The 23,874-nt window shown below is 48.6% G+C and overlaps 1 protein-coding gene across 1 annotated transcript; it reads right to left on the reverse strand.

Annotated features, from left to right (window-relative positions):
- Positions 1–10,838: 10,838 nt before the first annotated feature.
- On the reverse strand, positions 10,839–15,627 carry LOC144173174 (leukocyte elastase inhibitor A-like). Its single transcript, XM_077701684.1, has 2 exons — positions 15,174–15,627; positions 10,839–12,648 (listed from the first exon to the last, which is right to left on the reverse strand). Exon 2 carries the CDS (start codon positions 12,618–12,620, stop codon positions 11,436–11,438), a length of 1,185 nt encoding a protein of 394 aa, XP_077557810.1. The 5' UTR covers positions 12,621–12,648; positions 15,174–15,627; the 3' UTR covers positions 10,839–11,435.
- Between the last annotated feature and the right edge of the window lie 8,247 nt (positions 15,628–23,874).

Consider the following 23,874-nt stretch of genomic DNA (forward strand, 5'->3'; position numbering starts at 1 on the left):
CTACACCGACATGCTACTCGGCCACTAAAACGCTATACGGTGCCCAGCGTCGTTGGCAGCGTGTTGAACGAGGGCGACGACCCTTTCGGGAGGCAGATGCGGAGGCAGTCGTTTCTGGCCGGATCTAGCTGCTTTCTGCTTGTGGGCGGGAGCTTCTGGAGGACAGGGAGGCTGTAACGCAGTAGACCATCGACATAGGCTTTGCAGAGCAGTACCATAGAGCGACAGGCACTGCCCCAGCGACTGCCGGCGAGATATCCGAGGATTTGTTAGATTAAGGTTGGTTAGGAAGTTATGCGTAACTGCAGACATGAAACCTACAGGCGCATAGAAGAACAGATAATGCAAAAGGAATTTGTGTTCTTGCCCGAGGATAGTCCTCTTCCAGTTTACTGTTTTTACAGAAGACATGCAAGAATTTATCGTCCCGTAAGCTCTCTAGCCTGTTGTTCGAGCGATTTCGCTTCCTCACATTCACATGCGTCGGCCACTTGGGCACGATATGCGATAGCTAAAATATCCAGAATGATTCCGGATTAGCGTGATGATGCCTGATATGACACGCGTAATTTGATCTACAATCCCCACACGGTATTACATCAGCGCCATCGTGGGCCATGCTCGAATGGCCGTAACACCACCAATGCATTATCTAGTTAATCATAATCTGTCAAACAGCTCCTTGCTGTCACTCATTAACTTGACGCGGGCTAAAGAGTTTTCCGAAGTGGGCGTCTTGCGTCATACATAGATCCCCACTACCGACGTCTGCTGTGGGAGCTGTACTCGCTGCCGAACCTTTGCGCGGACGGCTGTATTCGTATGTTTTTGTTTGATGCAGACTGTCGAACTGAAACTCGATGGAGCCGGGAACATCCCTAAAAGCATTATTTTCTCCGCAACTTCGCCCGAACCGTAACAGATGCTTTCGAAGCCTTCCTTATGCCTAGTGAAGCTAAACCCGAAAAACGTAGAACCCCTACAATGTTATTACAAAACGTTCCAGCCAATTAAATTACGTGAATATATGTTCAATGTGCTCGGTGCCGTGTACGTTTGGCGCAAATGCGCCAAGGACTTCGCCTTTGTCTGTGTGGAGCTTCTTTAGTGAAAAGAGGTGGTGGTTGTAAAAACATGCTTATTTGAGCTTGAGGGTGAGGAAAGTGGAAGTGGTCAGCCTCTCATGTCCGGTAGGCCGCGAGCCCGCGCTAATGCCAAAGCTCGTTTCACCATAGGGCGACTCGGTGGCAGGTGATAAGAGGAAAGTCGCACGCTAGGCAGTTATGGGGGGAAAGGGATGGGGAGATGTGTGAGAGAAAGGTGTTGTTATAGAAAGTCTTTGTCTAAAGGCGGTGATGGACATAGGCTTGATGTGGAATAAGAAATGGGGGGGGGGGGAGCGAAGGGCATCTTCTTTTGTTGTTTGTGTAGCGGGAAAGGATGGAGCTGTAGGTAGAGTCGAGCGGTGTCAAAGTGGTGCACAGCGGAGTCCGGACGTCCTGTGGTGTCTAGACTTGCAGAGCGAAGTGCCCGGCTGTGGAGGGCGCGGGCTGCGGCGTGGGCTGCTTCATTCCCAGAGTGGCCAGGGCACCAGATTAGTTTTACTCCAGTTTCTTCGAGAAGACGCTGAAGAACGGGAAGAGCATGAGGGAGGTGGTTCCAGGCCAGCTTGATATCATCGGCATGCTTGCTGGGAGTGACTGATGATGGTCAATCAAGGCTGCTTTTGCTGGGTGGGGGCTTGAGCGATGGCTAAGGCCTCTGCTGTGGGAACTGGCAGTTGCTTGTAGGTGGCTGCAGTGGCGAGGTGACCGGTAGAGTCTAGGGTGACGAGGGTGGTGTGTGAACAGTTGGGAGTACGGACGATATCCCTGTAGCGCGTTTGGGCGCCGGTTTCATACGTCGCCTTGTGGGCGTTTTGACGGGAGCTTCTCGTCTCCACTTATTCAACATCGGCTGCATGTTTTGGGATGGGGTCGACCTTAATCCACTGGCGAATGAGAAGAGAGATGCGTTGAAGTTCGTGAGTTGCGAAGATGGTTGACCGACTGGTGTTGCCAAGGACGTTCCTGCCACGAGAAGTAAGGGCCAAACATTGGAGCTGTGACGTTAGTTGGGCTTTGAGAAGTTCACTGAGGGTGTTATGTAGCCTAAGTTAGAGCAGGAGGTCATTTGAGATAAATGTAGGGAGGCCCAAGACAGCTTTGTACGTTTCGCGGATTAGGTCGTCACGTTTGCTGGTCTCTTGAGGTTTGAGATTCAGGATTGGGTACCGTAGGTGAGACGGCTGTCCATTATGGCTTAAACTAGACGGCAGGTGTCAGGCTCTTTCAGACCATGTGCGGAGCCCCCGATTCGACGTAGTATAAAGGTAGGTGAGCAGGAAGACTGTGCGTTGCAATTGGGGAAGAAGGGCAGAGCCTGAGCCATCCCACTGGAAGGGAGCACGTAGTACACTGAGCTTGATGACTTGAGGGAGAAAAGAGCCACTTATGGTGACTTGTGGGTTTTGGGAGGGCGGGGCCGGGCGGCCCCATGTGCGGGAGCAAGGAACCAGTAGGGCCGACTTAGATGGCTTGTGGTGGTGTCGAGTGCTTGTTGAAGGATGTCCTGTTGCTTGCCGCTAGAGCCTTGGATGGTCCAGAGAGTAAGATCGTCGGCGTAGAATGCATGGCGCAAGCTGGAAATAGATTATAGTTTGGCGGAAAGGGGAATCAGAGCTGCATTAAAGAGAAGGGACGAGAGAACCGATCCTTGTGGTGTGCCCTTTGCCGTGGTGCGGAAAGTAGGCAAGAGTAGGGGCCGAGTCGCCAGGTAGCTGTTCTGATCCAAGGAAGGCTTTTAGAAAGTGGAAGGTCTTTGCGCCACAGCAGGTTTTCCAGTATAGCTTCGTGGGTGACATTGTCAAATGCGCCCTTGACGTCGAGGCTTAATAAGGTTTTAAAGGCGACGGGGCTCAGGCGATCGAACACCTGTTCCTTGAGCTGTAGGAGGACGTCTTCTGTAGATATATGTTGCCGAAAACCAAACATGGTGAAAGGGTATAGGTTGTGCTTTTCCAGGTATGCAGTAGGGCGCTGATGTAACAGTAAAACCTCGTAATAAAGAAGTTGAAAGGTGGGTCCTAATTACGTCGTCATAACCATTAATTCGTTAGGGACAATTAATGCCCATTTCTACCGCTAATATACGTGCAAGAGGGGATGTACTCATTATCAAATTCACAGAACTTCGCGAAATCAAAAAAAGTAAGCGATAAAAACAGCAAACAATCGTTACTTCATTCCAGCCAAACGGCTCATCCATGATCATTCGACAGCACACGAGCTGGTGGCTCACTTCGCAGAGAAGGAGTACTTGATAAGTTTTGGTAGCGTCTTCTTCACGTGAATGATGGCTTTTTTATCTGAAGCCATGGTTTCGAGTCCGCCCTCGCAGTCATCATGAGCGCCAAAGAAGCGGCGCATCAGCTCAGCCGCATCCCGGTAGAGTGGATGGCATCCAGGCACCCTGCAGGGAGTCCGGGAGATGCGCACTCTCGCGCCTGTTGCCAGACGCTGGCAGACATTTTAGCGCGCTGGAATTGGAGGCCCCCAGCTAGCGCAAGTTAGGAATTGCCCCATCCGAGATTCGACGTAACCCGTAATGCTCTGTAAGACATTGTATTTACCTGACGGCAGTCATAGGCACGTTACCAGTAAAAAGTAACAGGGTTACAGTTACAGTTACCTAAGTAGAAAAAGTAACTCTGTTAAAGTTACAGTTTCCAAAAGTAACTTGTTACAGTTACAGCTACTACGAAAAAGAAACGTGGTTACTTTTCGGTTACTGTACAAAACTAATAGTGCAAACCAAATGATCGAGTCTATTGAAGCGTAGGAAGATATGCTGCTGGTCATAATTGCACGTGGTAAAACCCTAGACAAAGGGAACCTAGAAGGGGCACACCCAAGCGAAATGCGAACGATCGTTGTGTACACCTCATTTTGTTGCATGAAATTTTTTGGTGATGCACCCTTGGTGTCATTGTGGGTGCCCCGCTGTCGGGGTGCCCCTCTGCGGTGGTCTTTCTTTACAGGGGTAGGCCAGCCTTCTCCACAGTGGAGGTGTAATTGCCAGTTTCTTTTTTCTTGCTTCCGCTCGACTTAAGATGATGGGAAAATTTTGAGAAATCACCTTAAAGGTGGACCTTCCGCCTTCGGTCGTCTGCAAGGAAGCCCTTACCTTCTCTTCACGACCTCCTCTCCTAAACTGCTAGGGAAGCTGTGTTGTGGAAAGGAGTGACGTGGAGAGGATATCGCAAAGGAGAGAGTCCTAAAAAGCGCGAAGCCTTAACTGTACGTCGGCCATTAACGAGTGTTGCTATTGGGTCATTTTTTATAAAAAAGGAAGTAACTGCAACCGTACTCCTGTTGCAGTTACTGTCTAAAAAGTAACAATGCTACAGTTACAAGCTCCTCTAATTTAAAAGTGGTTAGTTACTAAAAAGTTACTAAAAAAGTAACTAGTTATCGGTAACGCGTTAGGCCGGGTTCAGAATGTTGCCGCAACTGTCGTAATAGCTTAAGAATGACGTCATTTCACGTCTCAGCCAACCGAACTGTGTGACACGTCGCTTTTTACGTCCATAGATCATGATACGGCTTTTGCGTCGGTAGTCTGAACATGGCCTTACTAGTAACTAGTTACTGCCCAAGACTGCCTTACGGGTACCAAAATGGTCCGTAAACGTTCGTTGTGGAAAAAAAGGTTCGTTATACCCATGCGAGAAAATTTTAGCTTGGTTAAGATGAAATCTGAACTACATGGGAGTTACGATTGCTTCGTTATAGCCATTGGATTGTTATATCCCGTTTCGTTATAACGAGGTTTTACTGTACAAGGTGTTCGACGAGCTTACCGATGCATGAGGTCAGGGAGATTGGTCGAAGAGTAGTCGGCTTCAGTGTCTTGTTGTGTTTTGGGATCAGTATGAGGTCCGAGTGTCACCACTGCTCAGGTAGAGTTCCCTCCCGCCAGTGGTAATAATAAAGCTCGAGGGCATCTTGGAAAGTCTCCTCATCGAGATGGCGGAGAGCGCGATAGGTAGTCTGGTTTTTTTTTTCCTGTGGTGGTGTTGCTAGTGAGACGGGCCAGGACATCCTGGGGTTCAGTAATGGTAAAGGGGACGTCTAGTGATTCGTTAACTTGGCCCGTATAGCAAGTTTTGGGAGCAGGTGGGTAGGTAGAAGGGTTGCCAAAAAGATGGTCCCGGATCGACTTCAGAAGTTCTTGACAGGGGAATTTAGACTAGAATGTAAACTAGAAATGTAAACAGCAACTAGAAAGGAAAAATTAGAAGGTTCATAAAACCTTTTCCACACTCGGGAACAACACAGCAAGATTAATATAGTCGACCAGATTTAGGGGAAACCCCCAAGGTGGAGTACGTTTCTGCGAAGTAAAGTTTGACATCCACCTCAATGCAGCCATGCGGCTACAAAGGAAAGCTATACAGCTTTCTCAGAAACTTCGCAGTCGAAGAAAAATTCGTCCTGGTCCAGGATTCAAACCCGGGACCACCGCTTAACCGGAGCATTGCATTGAGGTGGATGTCAAACTTTCCTTCGCAGGATTGATATAAAACCGCGGAATTTTGTGCCGCTTAGTATTGGTGTTGTCGAGAAGGGAGCGGAGGAGATGCCGCGTTTTCTTTGAGTGGACAGTGCCTTGAAGCTGATCGCAGAAGGAGTGCCAATTTTGTCTCTGGAGATCGGCGTCATATGCTTGCGTTTGCTGGGTTAGGAGGGCTATGCGCTTTTTCAGTTTGCGATTTTGCTTTTGCCGTTTCTTGCGTTTTGTAAGACTGTGACGCGCGTCCCAAATGTGCATAAGGTTGGGGTCGACTGCCGGCGTGCTGTCAGTGAGTGCAAATTCTTAAATTTGCTTTTAACCCGGTGTTTGAGGGCCTGGGTGCATAAACTTAAATTTTGTCTAATTGGAAGAAGAGGGGTTTTGAATCTTTTCGGGAGGCAGACATGATAGCGGGGCGTGCGGTGCCCTTCCGCGCCGTTTTCTTCTTGGTTGGGAAGTGGATCGAGAGGAGATGAGACCCTCCCCTCTTTTACGAAGCCGATGCCCCCGGCCGCCACCGACTAGGCCATGCCAGCGTGTCTTTTTCTTTAATGGTATTCGGAATGATATAAATTAGAGCTTCTTCAAAACCACACTGCCGAAAATACAAACTGACCGGTAAAGCTGGAATTGGGCGAAAAAAGGTAGTAATAATACCTGAATACGTGCTTGTAAGAGGGCAATGACGAAAATAGCAGAAGAGGACACCGTTGAGGTGGGAAATCATTATGGTCATGGTATTATTACTGTTATTTGAATGCAGAGCTCGTCAAACATGCGCACTTTTCCTAAACTATGTAGAGCCATCAGAAAACACAGGTCACGAGGTGTCGCAGTCCTTCGGGGGTCAAACAAAAAGTATACTTTTGTAATAATCTTTGAAGAACATTCCAGAACAGTACCAGCGCAGTCAAAAAAGCATTGTTCAGTTTCATTTACTATTATTTAATTAATGATTTTGCATTAATGACAGAAAGGGAGAGTAGAGTAAATATGTAAATAAACAAATAACTGCCTCTCCTGCGTCAACCACCCACCTCTCACGCCATGCCCTTTCTGTCTCGGTCCACCCATTGGTGGTGTGCGGAGTTCAATTTTTAAAGATGTCGCACTGCTGCGTCATCTGTTCTGACTGCTGGGAATTAGAGTTCAACCCAGCGCGAGGCTTGGGAGCTAGCGTCGTGTATATTTCGTGGTTAAAGCACTGCTTTTAACGCGTTTTTTAAATTTGCTCTCGCAAAAATGGAGTACAAATCTACCTTTATTCAAAAACACAAACACCTGATATCTATCCACGTTCTACAGAAATAAGCCTAACATTATCTTTTTCTGGACATTTTTTACAAATGTGGAGCATATTTCTGGATTTATGAGACTAGCAATATTTCACCAATGTAAAAGTCTCACTCAAGAATTCATTTTACTTTTGGCCGGGCAGCTGAATCGAGGGACGGACAGACATGCAGAGAAACAGATAAACCAAAATTTTCCCTCTTGACTAGCCCAATAAAAACTATGGTCTGTAGAAATCATGTTCTAAAGAACAACGTATGGGTATCCAGGATGGCATGGTGAAGAAATGGGTCCTAATTAGGGCCCAACTATATAGATCAGATTTCACGCGTGTCGCTGCCAACACGTGGTTTCGCTTTAATCATTGCATTACCAGAGGAGAAGCTGTTAACGGCGCCTGCTCCACACGAGGCAGTATTGAGAAACATCCTTTGCGAATGGTCTTACGCACTAATTGGTTGCGGCACACGCGTCCAAGTGCACTCGGGTCGATAAGTGAGGCCAAGAGAGCCCAGGCACTGCTGACACGGCCGTTTGCGGCTCAACACGCACGCCCAAAGGATGTGCGCACGTGCCGATCAGCAGCGAAAGAGATCCGGCCATGCGAACCGACCTACGATAAGGACTACGCGCTCCTCTAGCACACCAAGTGATATCGTTGTTTTGTTATTACTTGCAGTGCCCTGTACGCACGCCAACAGCAGAAAACACACCCGGGGAACTTGAGACGAAACCCGAGCAAGACTTATATATATATATATATATATATATATATATATATATATATATATATATATATATATATATATATATATATATATATATATATATGGAGCAATAAAACTTGGAAGACCCTAGAGAACACAAGAAACGAAAGAAAACTTTGAACAAGGTATGAAACCAGAATTGTTGCCAACGTTTCAGCAAATAGACTTGCCTTCGTCAGGGCAAACCCTCGCTGTAGGGGCACGCCGCGTGGCAACAAATACCTTTTCATCCTTTCTCTCCAAGAATTTCCCGGAATATGCACCACACCTGACTTCCCTCTTACCGACTCCGCGGCTCAAAATATACAACCTTCCTCCTCAAGATCTCCCCTTATTTACTCCCAAACCAATACGGTTAGTGCATTTCACGTCCTTCTCTCGTCTCACCTGGGGACCTAGTTTTATCGTGGTTTATACCCCTATAGGTGACCGGTAAAAAGCGCAAAGGCTCATGGGTACGTCGTCTGACCGCCACTTCCGGTTCGAGATCGCTCCTGCCCTCCCGTACGCGTGCGTGCGCTGGCGGCTGTCAGGTGCGTGTGTGCGTGTTGTTTATTTGTCACAGCGTGCTTACCTGTCAAATAAACCCCTAGAGGGTCAATCGTTGTTATTTATGGAATTCCCGATGCATGAGCGTTTTTTCCCCGGTGGAAACAGATAAACAACAAGCTCACACGCGCGTGAAAGCCGACGGCGTACGGGAGGCCAGGAGAGCTGCCGAACCGGAAGTGGCGGCTCTCCGCGGGAGAAAGCAATGCACCCATGAGCCTTTGCGCTTTTTACCGGTCACCTATACAAGGCGCACCAGACATGCGAGGGTTTGCCCTAACGAAGGCAAATCTCTTTGCTGAAACGTTGGCAACAATCGTGGTTTATACCTTGTTCGAAGTTCTCTCATATATATATAATCAACAACGCCTACTCAGGTCCACTGCAGGACGAAGACCTCCAACCTCTGCTGTCCTGCGCTGCTCGACTCAAGTTTAAGTTCAGTTGTTTTATTTTCGCCAATAGTACAGAGGGTGAACTAAAAAAACTGTGGCTGGAAAGAAAAAATCTACAGAAAATTTATTCTTTTTATCCAATTTTCCTCATTCCATCCCCCGTCTTCGATTCTTATCTCTTGGTATTCACTCTGTTACCCTGCTTGTCCACCGGTTGTCATTTCTTCTCACTACATGGCCAGCCCAAGTCGATTCTTTTTTCTTTACTTCAACAATGATATCTACACGAGTTCGCTCTTTTATACCTAAGGCCGCGGGTTCGATTCCCGGCGAAGCGGCCGCTGTTCTGATGGAGGCCGTGTGTTCAAGGTTTCGGCGCACGTTAAAGATCCCCAGGTGGTCAAAATTAATCCGGAGCCGTCCACTACGGTGGCGTCGGTGCAATAAACCCCACAATAAACCCCACAATAAATAAATAAATAAATAAATAAATAAATAAATAAATAAATAAATAAATAAATAAATAAATAAATAAATAAATAAATAAATAAATAAATAAATAAATAAATAAATAAATAAGTGTGGCTCCTATCCTTATTCGTTCCATGGCCTGTTTTTCCTACCTACGCCAAGTTTCCGCTCCGTATGTCATCACCAGCAGGATGCATTGGTAATGTATTCTTCTTTTGAGTGATACAGGCAGCGTACATTCATTATTTAGGAGTGTTTGCCGAAAGCACTGCGCCGAAAGCACTGCAGCTAGACCTATTCTGCGCCGAATTTCTCTCTTGTGGTTAAAGCCGCTCCGACAACCTGTGACTAAAGTCCGCTCCTACAACCTGTCCGAGGTACCTGTTCTAGCGTTTCGTTGCATAAGCTTAAGAGGACACTTTGAGCAGGTTTATTCTAGAGTCCTTGTATATCGCGTAGCGCCAGAGTTGCGCGTCGTATTTCCACATGCCAACGGGTTCCATCTTACAACAGGAAAGCCCGCTTTCAGTGCTTTGCTCAAGACCCCGTTTTCAGACAGTTCTGCGCAAGCGAGCGGCCGCGCAGCCGACTATCGCCGCAGCCTCGCTGCCCCACAGCTGCTGGCACACACATGGGCCGCCTCCACCCAGCCTCTGCCGCTGGCGCGGCGCTCCGGCGGCAGCTCCGACAGGCTGGACCAGATGCTTTCCCGCACAACTTTACAACTCAAAATAGCAGATCGACACGCAACTGTGCACCCCTGGGGGAACTATACAGGAACGATAGTTTATGCATCATCACTTTAGATTTGTTCATATTTATTGTTAGCCCCCACGGCCGTGCTTTCTGATTGTAGTTCCTCAAGCATCTTGTGCTGGCTATCCGCAGACTCACTTAGCAAGACTATGTAGTCTACAAACCTCAAATGGCTCAAGTATTCCCCGTTTATCCGTCATCCTGTGCTTTCACAGTCAAGCTTCCTGAATTTTTCCTCCAGGCATGCCGTGAAAATATCCGATATATATGTATAGCCCCCATAAAGCACGGGAACGCCCTTTGCGCTGTTACTCCACAGTCGCTACCGACAAAGCACTGTCATAGAAAACTCGCCAAATCATTAAGCGCCGACAACGAGAGAGCGGCGCGAGAGGAAAGGGAGAGGAAATGTATGCGGTGACACGTGAGCTGTCCTTGGACGTATTTCTGAGCTCTGGTTTGATTTATTATGAGGTTTAACGCCCCGAAACTACAAAGGCGACGAGATGCGCCGTAGTGGAGTGCTGCAGGTTAATTTTGACCACGTGGGGATCTTTTACGTGCGCCGAAGCTTCGCACACACAACCGAATTTTCACTTTTCGCCTCGGTCAGTCTCCGAGATCTTCCGAAGTGCACGACTTTTGCCAATATCCAAGACAGCTCAACGGAGCGACGACAGCTTCACCTCAAACTAAACCTGCCAGATTGTGGTTTCGTATTCGCGCCGCGTCATATGTCAACAGAACGTGATAGACTTTCCGCTCAGTATGTATCAAATGCATCGAGTGACATAGCACCATCTCACATTTAGTACCCGCATCTATATTCTGGGCGGATTTTTAAGCTTTTGTGTGTCACAATTATTTCCATTCACGTTTGAACTAATTTCCTCTCTAATCATTTAAACTTCCTTGCACCAACAAGTGCTTCTTGTGGTCAAGTAGAACACTCGAGTCGTTGCAGGAATTTGTGAATGATGCAGCGAAAAAAAAATCGTGTTCAGGGCATAGCCTTATAGGAGAGATCAACAAACACGAAACTGAATGGCAACAAACTCAGTGGCTTTTGAAGTTGCGGGTGCAGCAAAGACACAATACTACGCAATGTCTGGTCACATTCATTGTGCTTTGCATGCGTAAGAAATATATCAAGAGATGACTCTCACTTTGTAAACAAACTAGTTTCTTTTCGCCTTGGTTTGATTCCAAATATTTAAAGGAAATTTCTAACTTCAGCAGGTTCAACTGAGCCATGTGATGCATTTCGGCCCAACTGGATGATTCAGTGTTTCCAAAACAGTAAGAATATTGTCAATCGCCAAATCATTACACGCTGCAGAAAAAAACGAAACGCAGGCACGGTCATGCTGCCACCTAAAATAGGAATGTCCATAAGGGATTATTTTCCTTATTCACCACAGGCGGCTCGCAGGGAGCGGGAGAATATGCGGGTGAAGCCAGCATGACATACCGACAGTTTGCGAGTCCTGTCAGGATCTCCCAATGTGTAGAAAGAAGAGGCGTTTTACGTTGGTACACTCAAGCCTGTCATCTATTCACAAAGCCCCTCGCAGAGTCAGGTACACAGTTGTCACAATAATGATAACTTGTTGACCTGTCCCATGAGCAGTACGTCGTCAGCTGGGCCCACCGTAACAGTAAAAATGAACGGGTGGTCAACGGTGACAGACTCGCCCTCCTCGGATGCCTTCCCCGAGATCCTCATGAGCGTGGCGCTGTCCGCTTCACTGCCTTCTTCGTCGACCTTGAGCTTGGACACCTGCTCAAAGTCGGAGACAAAGAGGTCGTTGCTTTCCATCATTCCAGACAGGTCAGCCTTGTCTGTGAATATGTTCTTCAATCCGAGCTGCTCCAAGGGCTTCACGAGGTTGTAGCGCTTAGACATACTGAACTTGGGCATGGACAGGGCCACACTAGTGTTTCTGAGTGATCCCACAATGCGCTGCCACTCAGGCGCGGCCAGAGCGCTGCCCAGGGTCCGCACTCCGTCCTTGGTAAGCGGAATGAGGAGAATGAGCCTCGCTTTGACGCCCTCGTAAGGCAGCGAGATCACGTGGGTCTTCAGCTTCGCATCCAGCGCGTATTCAAAGTGTCTCCTCTTGAACATGAACACGGCGTCAGTGGTAGTCCCGTCGGCGTTCCTGAAGGAGCCATTGTAGTTGTGGCGCGATTCGAACTTCTCCCGCCATTCGCCCTTGAAGTGTATGGCGTTCACTAGAAGTATCTCCGTGTCCTTGTCTGCGCTGTCGTCATCGAGTACTTTGGTTATTTTGCCCTTGGTCTCTGCGCGAACCCAGTCGTTTGATCGGCTCACGAGGTCCTCTTTCACCTCGGCAACGGATGTCTTGAACGGTCTGTCCCCGCTTACAAAGCTGAGAAACTGGGGCAAGAGCTTTCCCTTGAAGCCCTGCTTGAGGACAAGGAGGTTGGCGAGTGCTATCGGTGAATTGGGCCCAGCCGGGGGATTTGTTGGACAAAGAGATTTAAACGACTCTCGAAGGTCTTTCCTGACTTGGTCTGCGTTCGATCCGAAGACGCTCTCTATCTCTTTTGTCGTCTCTCCTTTCGCTGCGACGGAAAGTATGGCTAAAGATACCGAGACACCGAAAGGGGAAAACAGGATGTTATCCGAAGCATCGGTCGAAAGCTGTTGGAAGAGGTTCAGCGCAAGGCTTGTCGAAGCAGTCACATCACTTGCACTGGACACACGGGCTACAAATGGCCAACAAAGCAACACTGTGGTCCAAAGTTTCATTTCTCAGCCACTGTTTCTGTTCTCGTTTCTGAAAGAAAAAAAAAACATCTCTTCAGTAGTGCTTCTTGGTAGTGCTTCATAGTGCTGCAAGTTTGTTACAAATAGTGCTACAAATCACCCTTGTAGGCCTCTGTATATGTAGTACATTTAAGACGGAGAATACAGCGCATTCACTACGTCCACGTTTAATTAGTTAACGCCAAGGATAAGCTGTCATGGGGAGGATGCCTGCTCGACTCATTCTCGGTGTCCGAATCCCGGGTCCAGACACTCGCAATTTCTTTTCTTCATATTTATTCGCCTTGCGCTGTCGGTCATTTTCGAAACTCGTCATGCCGACACCGGATTTTCCCATAATGGGGCATTTAATTAATGCATTAACATAAAAACAATATCTACTGTTGTTTCGCGTGTGGCATAACGTAAAACGTGTGGCGCAAAAGGCTCGCGTGTCTCAGCATCGAACAAACTTTCGTGTCCTTGGAAACGAGGCAGACAATACGAAGCCTCATTGCGCTAAGATACACGCTCATAAATTTCTGGGATGTTACATGAAAGCTGCCTACGTGATTCCTTTTTCATGTAAGCGACCATATATGGGCCAAACAGGCAGATGGGCTGATCATCGCCCATGGCATCTTGCAAACACGATAAAAGTGTCGACAAACAGTAATTTCGCAGCCCATAGTAAAACAAAAAAATATGATGCAGGCCTTTAACAGCGAAGCTGCTTGCGGCTACGGTTTCGTGCGTTTTTGTTCTCCGAAGACAAGCAATCAGGTCCCGAATTTGGTGCACAATCGTTTGGCCCTATGCAAAAGCTTATCTCACCCCATAGATACCTATTTTAAGTATACAGTTACCAACTGGCACCAATTTAAATATCAGGTAGACTATGAACGTTTCTCGAAGATTCGCCGCTGTGAGACTCGCATCGGCTATATCTACTTTCGCACTGCCCCCTCTTTGCATTTCAAGCGCTTGCGTGTATAGTTTTCTCCGGATCCTCGGGGCAGCGGTTCCTTGGTGAAGGCAAATTTCCGTTCTACATTTTGAATTTCACTCCTCTTGTGTCGTATTAGTGGGGAGGCCACGTATAGTCCGTACACAATCTCCACCGGTCATCCACATTCGCGGTGTAGAATGGCCCATCATTGCTTTTGCAAAAGGGCAAAATGATGAGAACGTATAAAGACATGCGCACTTGGGAGATTTCTGAGGAGTGCAACATGCGGGCACGCACACTAGCGCCCATCAATGGCATTGCTATAGGGGAGGAGGAGGAGGAGGAGGAGGAGGAGGAGGAGGAGGAGGAGGAGGAGCCGGGCAAACTTTAATAATGCCTAATTAAGACATAGTAATGGGAGCAACAGGCTGTTAATCCTCTCTAGCGTGGATGATGCTCCCTATCCCGGTATTCCATTGGTCGATGCCGCCGCCCATGCCCGCTGAGACTCCAGGCACGGCCGCTGAATGAAAGGCGCACCCACCTTGCGTGCGCACTCATCCAGCGGCCATGCTCCAGGTCCCAGCAGCCGGACAGGGCCGCCTGCCAGACCTCCCTCGTCGGCTTAACTTTGGCTTACAGTCAGAGATTACATTGGCAGGTCCATATCATATAGTATGTACCTGCCCGCTGGTCGCCGACGATACGGGAACCCGACAAGGATGGGCTGATGTGTTTGAAATTTGCGCGGATGTAGAATGACCCCGCCTGCAACCTGCGAATATGACGCTTCTCAGTTCTATCCAGGCCCTTGGCGGGCACTGGGGATGCCTTCCTACCCAGGCGCAGGTATTTTGTGGCCTCAGAGAACGTGGTGAGCTGGTAATGTACGGGCGCACGGTAAGAGCCTGGAAGCCGGAAGAACTCCGGCGGAGGGAAGGCGGCTGCACGCAGCAGACTTGTTCCCCTCTACTCCCTTGTGGTCAGGTACCCATACGAGTTGTTTTATCGCGTCTAAGCCTTCCAGATTGACGTTGGTAAGAATGTTGCCGGCAAGGAGTACTTCCCGACCCGTTATGAAATTTCGGCATGCTTACTGTAAGAAATTAGTGTGTTGCGTCGGTGTGAGTTGCGGTCACTGCTACCGTTGCCTCTTCGGCAAACTCAATTTTGTTAGTGTTCACATACATCCGCCTGTGTTCCCCGTGTAGGACAGCAACCACGTACAGATGCCTTCCGGTGTGGAACGCGAGCTGCGTCTACAGAATACGCGCCTTTACGGGTGTCATATGGTTTTCTAATGGCTCTTGAGAAGAAAGTAGATATCTGTCGGATTCCCTGCCCTAGTTTTGTATTATGTTTTTGTTCGTTTATTTCTGCCGTTTCAACATGCCTTTATGAGTCGTTCACAGAAATGAAACCTTTCGTTGCCATGCTTCGTCGTGTTGTATTTCGTTCGTCCCGCCCGTGCGTGTTTTCACAAATATAAATCATACGTGCAGTTTTCACGTATATTTTGGAACGCGAAGGTACGTAAAAATGCACTTCGATGTTACAGGGCCAGCTAACCGGCCGATACGTCCCGAGTGAGCACTGCAGAAACTTACTTTCAGACTTGCCTGTAACCCATCGGCGACTTTCTCCGACGTTTGTTCCGCTGCGGAGCAGCCCTTGGCAACCAGCTTCGCAGCTTCCCCGAGTAACACGCTACAGGTTCGAGTATCCACCTGCGCCTTCAACGATTTGCATACACACTGGCTCACTGTCAAATCTGAATACGAAACAAAACGATTTGTTTCTGTCTTCCTTTGGTTCCTTGACGTCTCCGCACGCTTTAATTGCGCACCCTATACGCTGGGCGGAGAGGCTCACTTCGCTAGTGTACGAATTTCGCGGAGGGGTGGCAATCCGCGGTTCCTTGTCGGCGTCGACTACGAGGGCAAGTGCTTTCGTTCGTGCAGCGTCTCGGCGTCTGCAGCTGCGCGCCGTTTGCGGCCGGGGGCAGCGCCTACCGTCCGGACATCGTTCCACGGGGAGGCGAGAAGGGCCCAACAGCTGCCGGCGAACCCGCAGCCGCACCGGCTCGGAAAGCTGTGAAGCAGCTGCCACTTTCACGCTGCGGCCGTCGCTCAAGTCAACTCGTTACCCACTTGCTAACCCGGAGTCGTTAATCGCATTCACTATTTCAAAAGATAAGCTCTCAGAGCCGAGCTGTTGCTTAGCGCTTCTTTCAAAAATGGCGGGCGTTTTTTCGGGTGCAGTCGACGCCCCTTTTTCTTTCTTTCTTTTTATCTGCCATGACTTCTGTCGGCAGCGTCTGGCTTCTGCCAGCGCATTCAACTCATATTTTTTTCTCAAGGAAAAAAAAAATAGCAGACGTCACTGACAGAAAGGGAAGCCATATAACCCAGCTTTCTGATTCCCAAGTCGGAAGCAACTGCACCGAGAAGACCATACGCGGCGAGTTCTGCCGCAGTCCAAGCACATCATCCCGATCCCGGCCGCTGCTGCCACTTGACAGCGGAGACTCTATAGATAGGTGCCGTCCCCACTTCATCATTTCCTTGGTTTCGTACCCCATTAAATGTATCATATTTTCCCCTCCCCTCCCATTACCTAATCCCGTTCAATGGGGGAAGGCACAGAAGCTCGTGTCACAACACTCACAAGGCGATATGGAACCGACGCCCAAACGCGCTACACGGATACCGCCCATACTCTGAACGGTTCCCACACCACCCTCGTCACCCTGGACTCTACCGGCCATCTCGCCACTGCAGCCACCTACAAGCAGCTACCAGTTCCCACAGCAGAGGCACTCGCCGTCGCTCACGCGACCGCCTCCCACCAAAAACAGCCCTACCTGACCATCATCACCTATTCTCAGCTAGCATGCCGGTGGTATCAAGCTATCCTGGCACCTCCTCAAGCTCTTCCTATTTATCACTGTCTCCCCGAAGAAATGGAGATAACAATTGGTTGGACCCCTGGCCACTCTGGTCTTGCTGGGAATGAAGCGGCCCATGCCGCAGCCCGCGCTCTCCACAACCGGGCGCTCCCCTCTGCAAGGCTAGACACCATGTGCACAGGACGTCCGTATTCCGCAAGCACCACCCTAACACCGCTCGACTCTACCTATATATCCTTTTCCACTAGCCGCGGCGGCCGCTTTTCTGGTCGAGGCGAAAAGCCAAAACGCCCGTGTGTACGAGATTTCGGCGCACGTTAAAGATCCCCAGGTGGTCAAAATTAATCCGGAGCCCTCCACTACGGCGCGCCTCATCGCCTGCGTTGCTTCGGCGCGTTAAACCCTACAACCAATCAACCTTTTCCACTACACAAAAAACAGACGAAGGTACCCTCCTCCCCTCCCATCCCTTACCCCATGTGAAGCCTGTGTCTACCGCTGCCTTCAAGCAGAAACCTTCCATAATCACACGATTATCTCACACCTCCCCATCCCTCTTCCCCCATAACTGCCAAGCGTGTGACCTTCCTCTTACCACTTACCATCTAGCCTTCTTCTGCCCGCATCACCCAACCCCCCTTCCCTCCCCCACCCTTGAGCAGTGGGAGTCCGCTCTGACCAGCTCGGCACCGGAGCAGCAACTCGCCCTGGTGAAACGAGCTCTGAAATCGGCGCGGGCTCACGGCCTCCCAGACATGGGAGGCTGATCACTACCCCTTCCCTTTCCCCTCAACCTCAAATAAATGTTTTTACCACCACCATCTCTCCCCATAGACACCAAAATTCACTAAAGCGTTACATGGCGTTTTTAAGTGCGAATGCACTTCTTAAGCGAGCCTGAATCGTCCGCCGCCGTAGTCCGCATAGCAACAGCTGCGGGTGCGCGCGCTCCTCGTCTTCCTTAGCAACGGGGGGAGATGGGCCCGCGCTGCCTGGCCGCTGACATGGCACATACCCACGTGGGGGATTGGCCAGGAATCGGGCGTGAGAAGGGCTAATGCACCCGCTTAAAGGAGTGCTGACACGAAATTTCAAAGATGGGCGCGCGCTGCCTGGCCGCTGACATGGCACATACCCACGTGGGGGATTGGCCAGGAATCGGGCGTGAGAAGGGCTAATGCACCCGCTTAAAGGAGTGCTGACACGAAATTTCAAAGCTGAGATCCGCTCTAGCAATCAAGTACAACGACAACACAAATAGGTGTCTGTGAATAAATGCATCTTTCTTTCTTTGTAGTTGTGTGTGTGTGTGTGTGTGATCTCTCTTTCGCGAACATTACCGAACCGCGGAAATTCAACTCGTGCATTCGCACTTTCACATTCTTCCCCTCGGGGAAATGCGGGGAATTTTCGTATCCCTTGTACATAAAATGAATGCGTGTTACCACCACCACATCAACACCTATACAGTGCCCAGAGAGCTCCACATACCCAGAGCGGTGTAGTGGCTAACGCACTGGCGTTAGGCCTAAGGTGACGTTTCGGTGTCGCACGACGTTAACGGGTATACCCGCTGTTTGATGTGCACTGAGTTTAACGTCGGTCGGCACGACATTAGGCTGCACGTTACGGTCACCGAAAATTGAGCCTAGCAAGGGCCACAGCACGCACCAGCAGAGGCATAACTGGCCAACGCTTTCCCCAGTGATTTGCCGTTTTTTGCGAGCCCCAAAACTCGCAAAGTGTGTCCAATACTGGAGCCAAATAGCAACGTAACTGACTACGCAGATGACTCTGGTGTAAACACCAATGGCACAATGCTGACTTTCACAGTCTACATCATCCCTAAAAAATCCAATAGCCACTGGGCACTTTTATGCATAGTCACTTGGCGTGCCTGAGACCGGATTGGATTGGATCGGAACAAACTTTATTTGTGCCGGCAGTCGGGCGCTCGCGCGCCCCGACGAATATACGTCATCTTCGAGGTTGCCGTTACTCGGCACGGGTCCCTGCCTTTCGAGGGCCTCGATGACCTGCTGGACGGCCCAAAGTTGTTCATCTTGGTCGTGGCTCTTCGTATCTGCCTGAAGCCGCGGCGGGATCGTTCTTTGTCTTGCTCCCTCTGGGTGTTTGATGCAGTCCCACAAGATGTGCGTGTGGCCTGCCGGCTCCCTCTGGCAGACCTTGCACTGGTCGGCCGGGTGTGTGCCGGGTGTGTGCCGGGTGTGTCTCGGTGTGTGTCTCGCGATACACTTGGTGTGCCGGGTATGTCTTGGACTGATGCGATGCATCAGTCCCGGAATCGGTAGCGATCGGGTCTGGACCGGAACGACACACACGAGTGGTTATCGTCGTCTAAACACGACATAAACTGGGTCCTGGCTTTTGCCTGGGACAAGCTCACGCGCGAGCCGCAACGACCCCAATCAGCCCACCCTACGGTGCCGATCGTGTTTGGAGTTGGTCTTGGCAACAAAGCAACTTCCACTGCCATTACTCAAAAGCAATTGAGCACTCCATATCCCCATCAGCAGGTACAGTGGGTTCGGAACAGGTTCGCTGGACATACAATTTCGTAGGGTCGGAATGGTGCGACAACTATTCACAGCACAGCTATTAGCCACCGCTGCTTGGTAGGATTGTTGTGGCGTCCGTATGCGGAAAGGAGGTAGAAGCGAAGAGAATGAAAGCGACGCAGTCGCTCATGCGTCCCCGAATAGCAAGAAGAGCAAAAAAAGTGCTCTTTTACTCTATGCAGAAGGATGATTGGAGAAGCCGGGCGCAGTCCAAGGAGTGCACGAAACACAACACGCTTGTTTGTAATGTGCGATCGAGAATAGCGCGCAGCTAATTAGCTGAATTGAACTTGGAAGTACGATAGTTTTATCCTTGGGGCTGTCCACAAACTGTGGCCGAGTTTCAACGAGTGGAGGAAACCAATTTATTGTCTTTATTGACTACAACTAAAGCTCGGCCTTCTAATTCATTGAATTTGATATGAAGGTACTGTAGTTAATAATATTTCTCCCCTACAATTAATAAACCCAATAATACCAGATTTGCGGCACAAAACAATATGCTATCTACCAAAAGTGCGCACAAATTACGGGAAACAAACAGTCCTCTTTTCAGGAATAATGCTTTGGAATTCATTGCCAACGAACATCAAATTCATCAATTATGAACGCTTATTTCATAAATCCTTAAATAATCACTTGTGGTCCACAGTTCGCTGTTAATAAATTGACCATTATTTACAATGAACCTTGTTTCATTATGTATGTCAGGGAAATGTCTAACCCGTTATTTTCATACATCTATGTTTAATTATGTTCTATTGATGCTATGTGTTTTGATATATGTTTATCTTTGCCAATATTGCTTCACTGATCTGTAAAGAATGTGCACGTGTAGGTTAGCTTTAATATTGTTGCGGCTTTTGACAATCCCACATGGAGCCATGAACCCGTATCGACGACGACGAGGGTGTGCGGGGGAAGCCGGCACGGGTTTTGTGATGGCCGCTTGTAAATACTTCGTCTCATCTGAATACCGCTTTTTCACCAACCATGGTTCCTGTCACCTGTTTTGCCGCCACGTAACAATATTTTTGAAACCCGGAATTTTTTTCTAAAAACTACCAACTGCTACAGAATCATCATCATCATCATCATCATCACCATCGTCGTCGTCGTCCTCGTCACCACCACCACCACCACTCGATTCGGCGCAATCTTCAGTGAAGATACTCACGGATTCCCTCTCCGTGTGCATGGTCCTTTCTTCTGAAACTGTTAGTCCCATGCTTAAAACTTTTAACTCCTTCGTTCCCACGTATGTGCGGGCAATTAGGCTTGTCTGGTTGCCTGGCCACTGTGGATTAGCCCTTAATGAAGCCGCGGATACGTTAGCGAAAATGGCATTGTCGTTACCTATTGTGGAGGTGCTTCCCCCGTTTGCTTGCGTGTTGCTAGCCCGTTATCGACAATACCTGTTGGCCCAGGACGTGTCCGATCACGGGCTGCACACCTCCCCGGAACTCGAACACCTCAGGTTTCGGTGGAAAAGAAGCATCTGCCAAACTCGCTCGTGCGAAGTTTCGCTGACTTCGTTTCGCTGTGGTGTTCCCCCACTTAACAGGTATCTATACCGGGCAGATCTAGCAACCTCACCCTTGTGCCACTTCTGCCATGAAATTGAATCGGATGAGCTTTTCTTCTTTTTTTGCCGCCGATTCTCGCATCACCGGAGAAGGCTGCTGGAGGCTCCCCTGCAGCGTCTTGGAATGCCACTAACCTTGCCAGTGCTTTTGTCGTTTGGAGGCACACAGCTAGGTCACTGCCATGGGGATGTCTGTCAAGCCATTCATTCCTTCATTTCAGAGACGGCTCGTCTGCTTTGTTCAAATGATTCTGATCAGGCTCTCTCGCTCCTCTTTCTTGTTCTATTTCTGTCTGCAACCTATATACTAAATTCTTTCTTCGACTGCACCTTTTTGCCTATCTGGTTTTTTAATAATAACAATAATAAAAAACTCTTCTTGGCCAATCCCCCTGGGTGGGTATGCGCCACTTTATGGGCCACCACCACCACCACCACCACCACCATTACCACAACCAAATTTAGGTCCACTGCTGGACGAAGGCCTAACTCCTCTTGCTCCTGTCCGGCGCTGCCCGAGTCCATTCTTTGCCTCCGAATTCTCTTATTTTGACCTTCCGTCTTGTTGTTGGCCTTCCCCTTCTTCTAGACCCATCTCTTGGTATCCACTCTGTTACCCTAATTGCCCGCTCGTTGTCGGTTTGTCTCACTACATGGCCAGCCCAAGCTCATTTCTTCTTAATTTGAACTATAATATCATCTACTCGAGTTTGCTCCCTGATCCAGAAGGCGCGTTTTCTGTCCATTAGGGTCAGCCCTATCAACCTTCGTTCCATAGGTCGTTGGGCCGATCTAATCTCGCTTTCCAGTCGTTTAGTAAGGCGCCAAAAAGGCTTGACTAACCGGTGAGAGGGAAAATACCACGCTCAAAGCCCAGTCTCAGCAGGGGAGCATCATTCACCGCGCACAAGTAGTGACCCCTCGTGCAAGTCGGCTGAAGATGAGAAAATCAATATCTCGTGGCTAGTTTAGCAGCTCAGAAAACAGGGGGCCCCACGTGCTGCGCTCACGTAAAGGGATGATCGCTATTCCCGCGCCGAGTGCGAACAGTTCGCACGCGCGCTATTTGAACGATTGCAAAGTCTTTGCGGCCCTTTGCTAACTTGAATGGCTGCCATTCCATATTTTGCGTTTCGCCAGTGTAAAGCCGTCGTTGGCCTATTTTTCAGCGCATTTTATTCGCTTATTACTGTGGTTATTTATTATAACCCACTGTTTGCCTACAGTGTGACCTGCGGGATCGTGGATGTTCGTGCGACGCGCTTGGTCACTTTGACCTGTTCAGTGCTTTTAAAGACAACAGTCTTTCTTGGGTTCTTAAAACTGGAATTTTTATTCTTCTGTATGTCTGTCTGTCTGTCTGTCTGTCTGTCTGCACTCGACTCAGCCACCCGGAGAAAAGAGAAAAGAATTCTCAAAGAAAAAATTTACACAGGCAGAACACTTCGGAACCACTAAATGTGCAACAACACTTCATATTTGTCTGTATTGTTAAGCGAAAAAAAAAACATTACGCATATTTGAGGCAAAACATCAATACATTACTGGTACTAACGTTCTTTTAACTGAAAATAGATGTGCACTTAAAATATTTTCAATAACAAATGAAAAATACGCGTTGACAAGAATATTTTGATTTAGAAATACAAATTGTGCGCGTGCCCGAGCCTGGACCTCGTCGAGGCATCCCAAGTAGTCCAAGAATAATGAATGGCTGCTATAAATGGCGCGAGCGCAGTGAAACGCGGGAAAATTGAATTGTTTTGAGTAACTCTCCACAGTGTTTATTGTGGGAGGAGCGAGACTGGTGAGTATGAGCGTGGGAGGTTGGCGTGAGAGAGGAGAAATGCATCTAATTGGCCAGGGCGACAGAAGGCCATCGTCTTTCGTCGACATTTAAAGCTGAGGGAGCAGATACACGGCCAATCTTTCTTCTCTTTCTTTTCTGCTATAGGAGGTTCCCAACAGTGCTCCGGACGTGCTCGATAACCGTCGCACTAAATCTGGAGAGCGCTTTGTGGCACTGAATCGCGCACGGAAGGCGCAGATATGTAATAAATACTATAATCATCGGCAAAGCGTAGACAAGACCAAAATTTACTTGCACTTCTGAAACTATTCCAGCTCCAACATGCCGCTGATTAAATGGGAAATTTGAGCCCCTTCGCTCTACATCGATTGCTATTTTTTGCGCCACCTCAGGCTATGTTTGCATACCAACTTCAGTTCGAGTGTAGTAATTCTACATGAAGCAAAGCTGCTAAACTCTTCCTGTTAGCACCGATCTTGCAGGTGATTTGTTGCTGTAATTTACCTAATAAGGTGTGGTAGGGTAGAATTTCTTTAATTGTGATAGTGGTCGGACAACTGTAGCGAATCCTTACGCCTTTGTAGTAAGAAACATTGGGTCCTTGCAGTTATAATTTCCAACCCGTACCGGTTTACAACGTTGATTGCGCCACGTGTGGTTTACAGTGAATGGAACTAATGGCGTTTTCTGCAGAATTCGTGGCTTCCTGGGAGCGGAATGTGCTTGGCATCAAAGCCAACGTTAGGGCTATAGCCAAAGAACATCAGTTATCGACCTGCCCGTGAGTGTATCTGGAACAAACGTACTTTCTACGTGCAAACGAAAACAACATGGCTTTGCCGTTCACTATCTCTCAACGCATGCGATTAAGTATACGTGGGTCCTTTATCCAGCCTTCCATCTGTGAGCGTACAAATCACGGGACATATTCGACTACTTAAAGCAATTTAATATGTTTTGAGGAGACTGTGGACCTTCCGAACACACATTTCAGGCCTTCAGACGTTCCTTTTCTTGCATAAAATGCCGTTCACTATCTCTCAACGCATGCGATTAAGCATACGTGGGTCCTTTATCCAGCCTTCCATCTGTGAGCGTACAAATCACGGGACATATTCGACTACTTAAAGCAATTTAATATGTTTTGAGGAGACTGTGGACCTTCCGAACACACATTTCAGGCCTTCAGACGTTCCTTTTCTTGCATAAAATGCCGTTCACTATCTCTCAACGCATGCGATTAAGCATACGTGGGTCCTTTATCCAGCCTTCCATCTGTGAGCGTACAAATCACGGGACATATTCGACTACTTAAAGCAATTTAATATGTTTTGAGGAGACTGTGGACCTTCCGAACACACATTTCAGGCCTTCAGACGTTCCTTTTCTTGCATAAAATGCCGTTCACTATCTCTCAACGCATGCG

Source organism: Haemaphysalis longicornis, unplaced genomic scaffold (assembly GCF_048455015.1).
Source record: "Haemaphysalis longicornis isolate Haplotype H1 unplaced genomic scaffold, Haemaphysalis longicornis Haplotype H1 scaffold_3, whole genome shotgun sequence".
Lineage (NCBI taxonomy): Eukaryota > Metazoa > Arthropoda > Arachnida > Ixodida > Ixodidae > Haemaphysalis > Haemaphysalis longicornis.

Bases quoted from the DNA above. Each gene is read 5' to 3' on its own strand.
- LOC144173174 (XM_077701684.1), bottom strand. From the start codon at position 12,620: ATGAAACTTTGGACCACAGTGTTGCTTTGTTGGCCATTTGTAGCCCGT.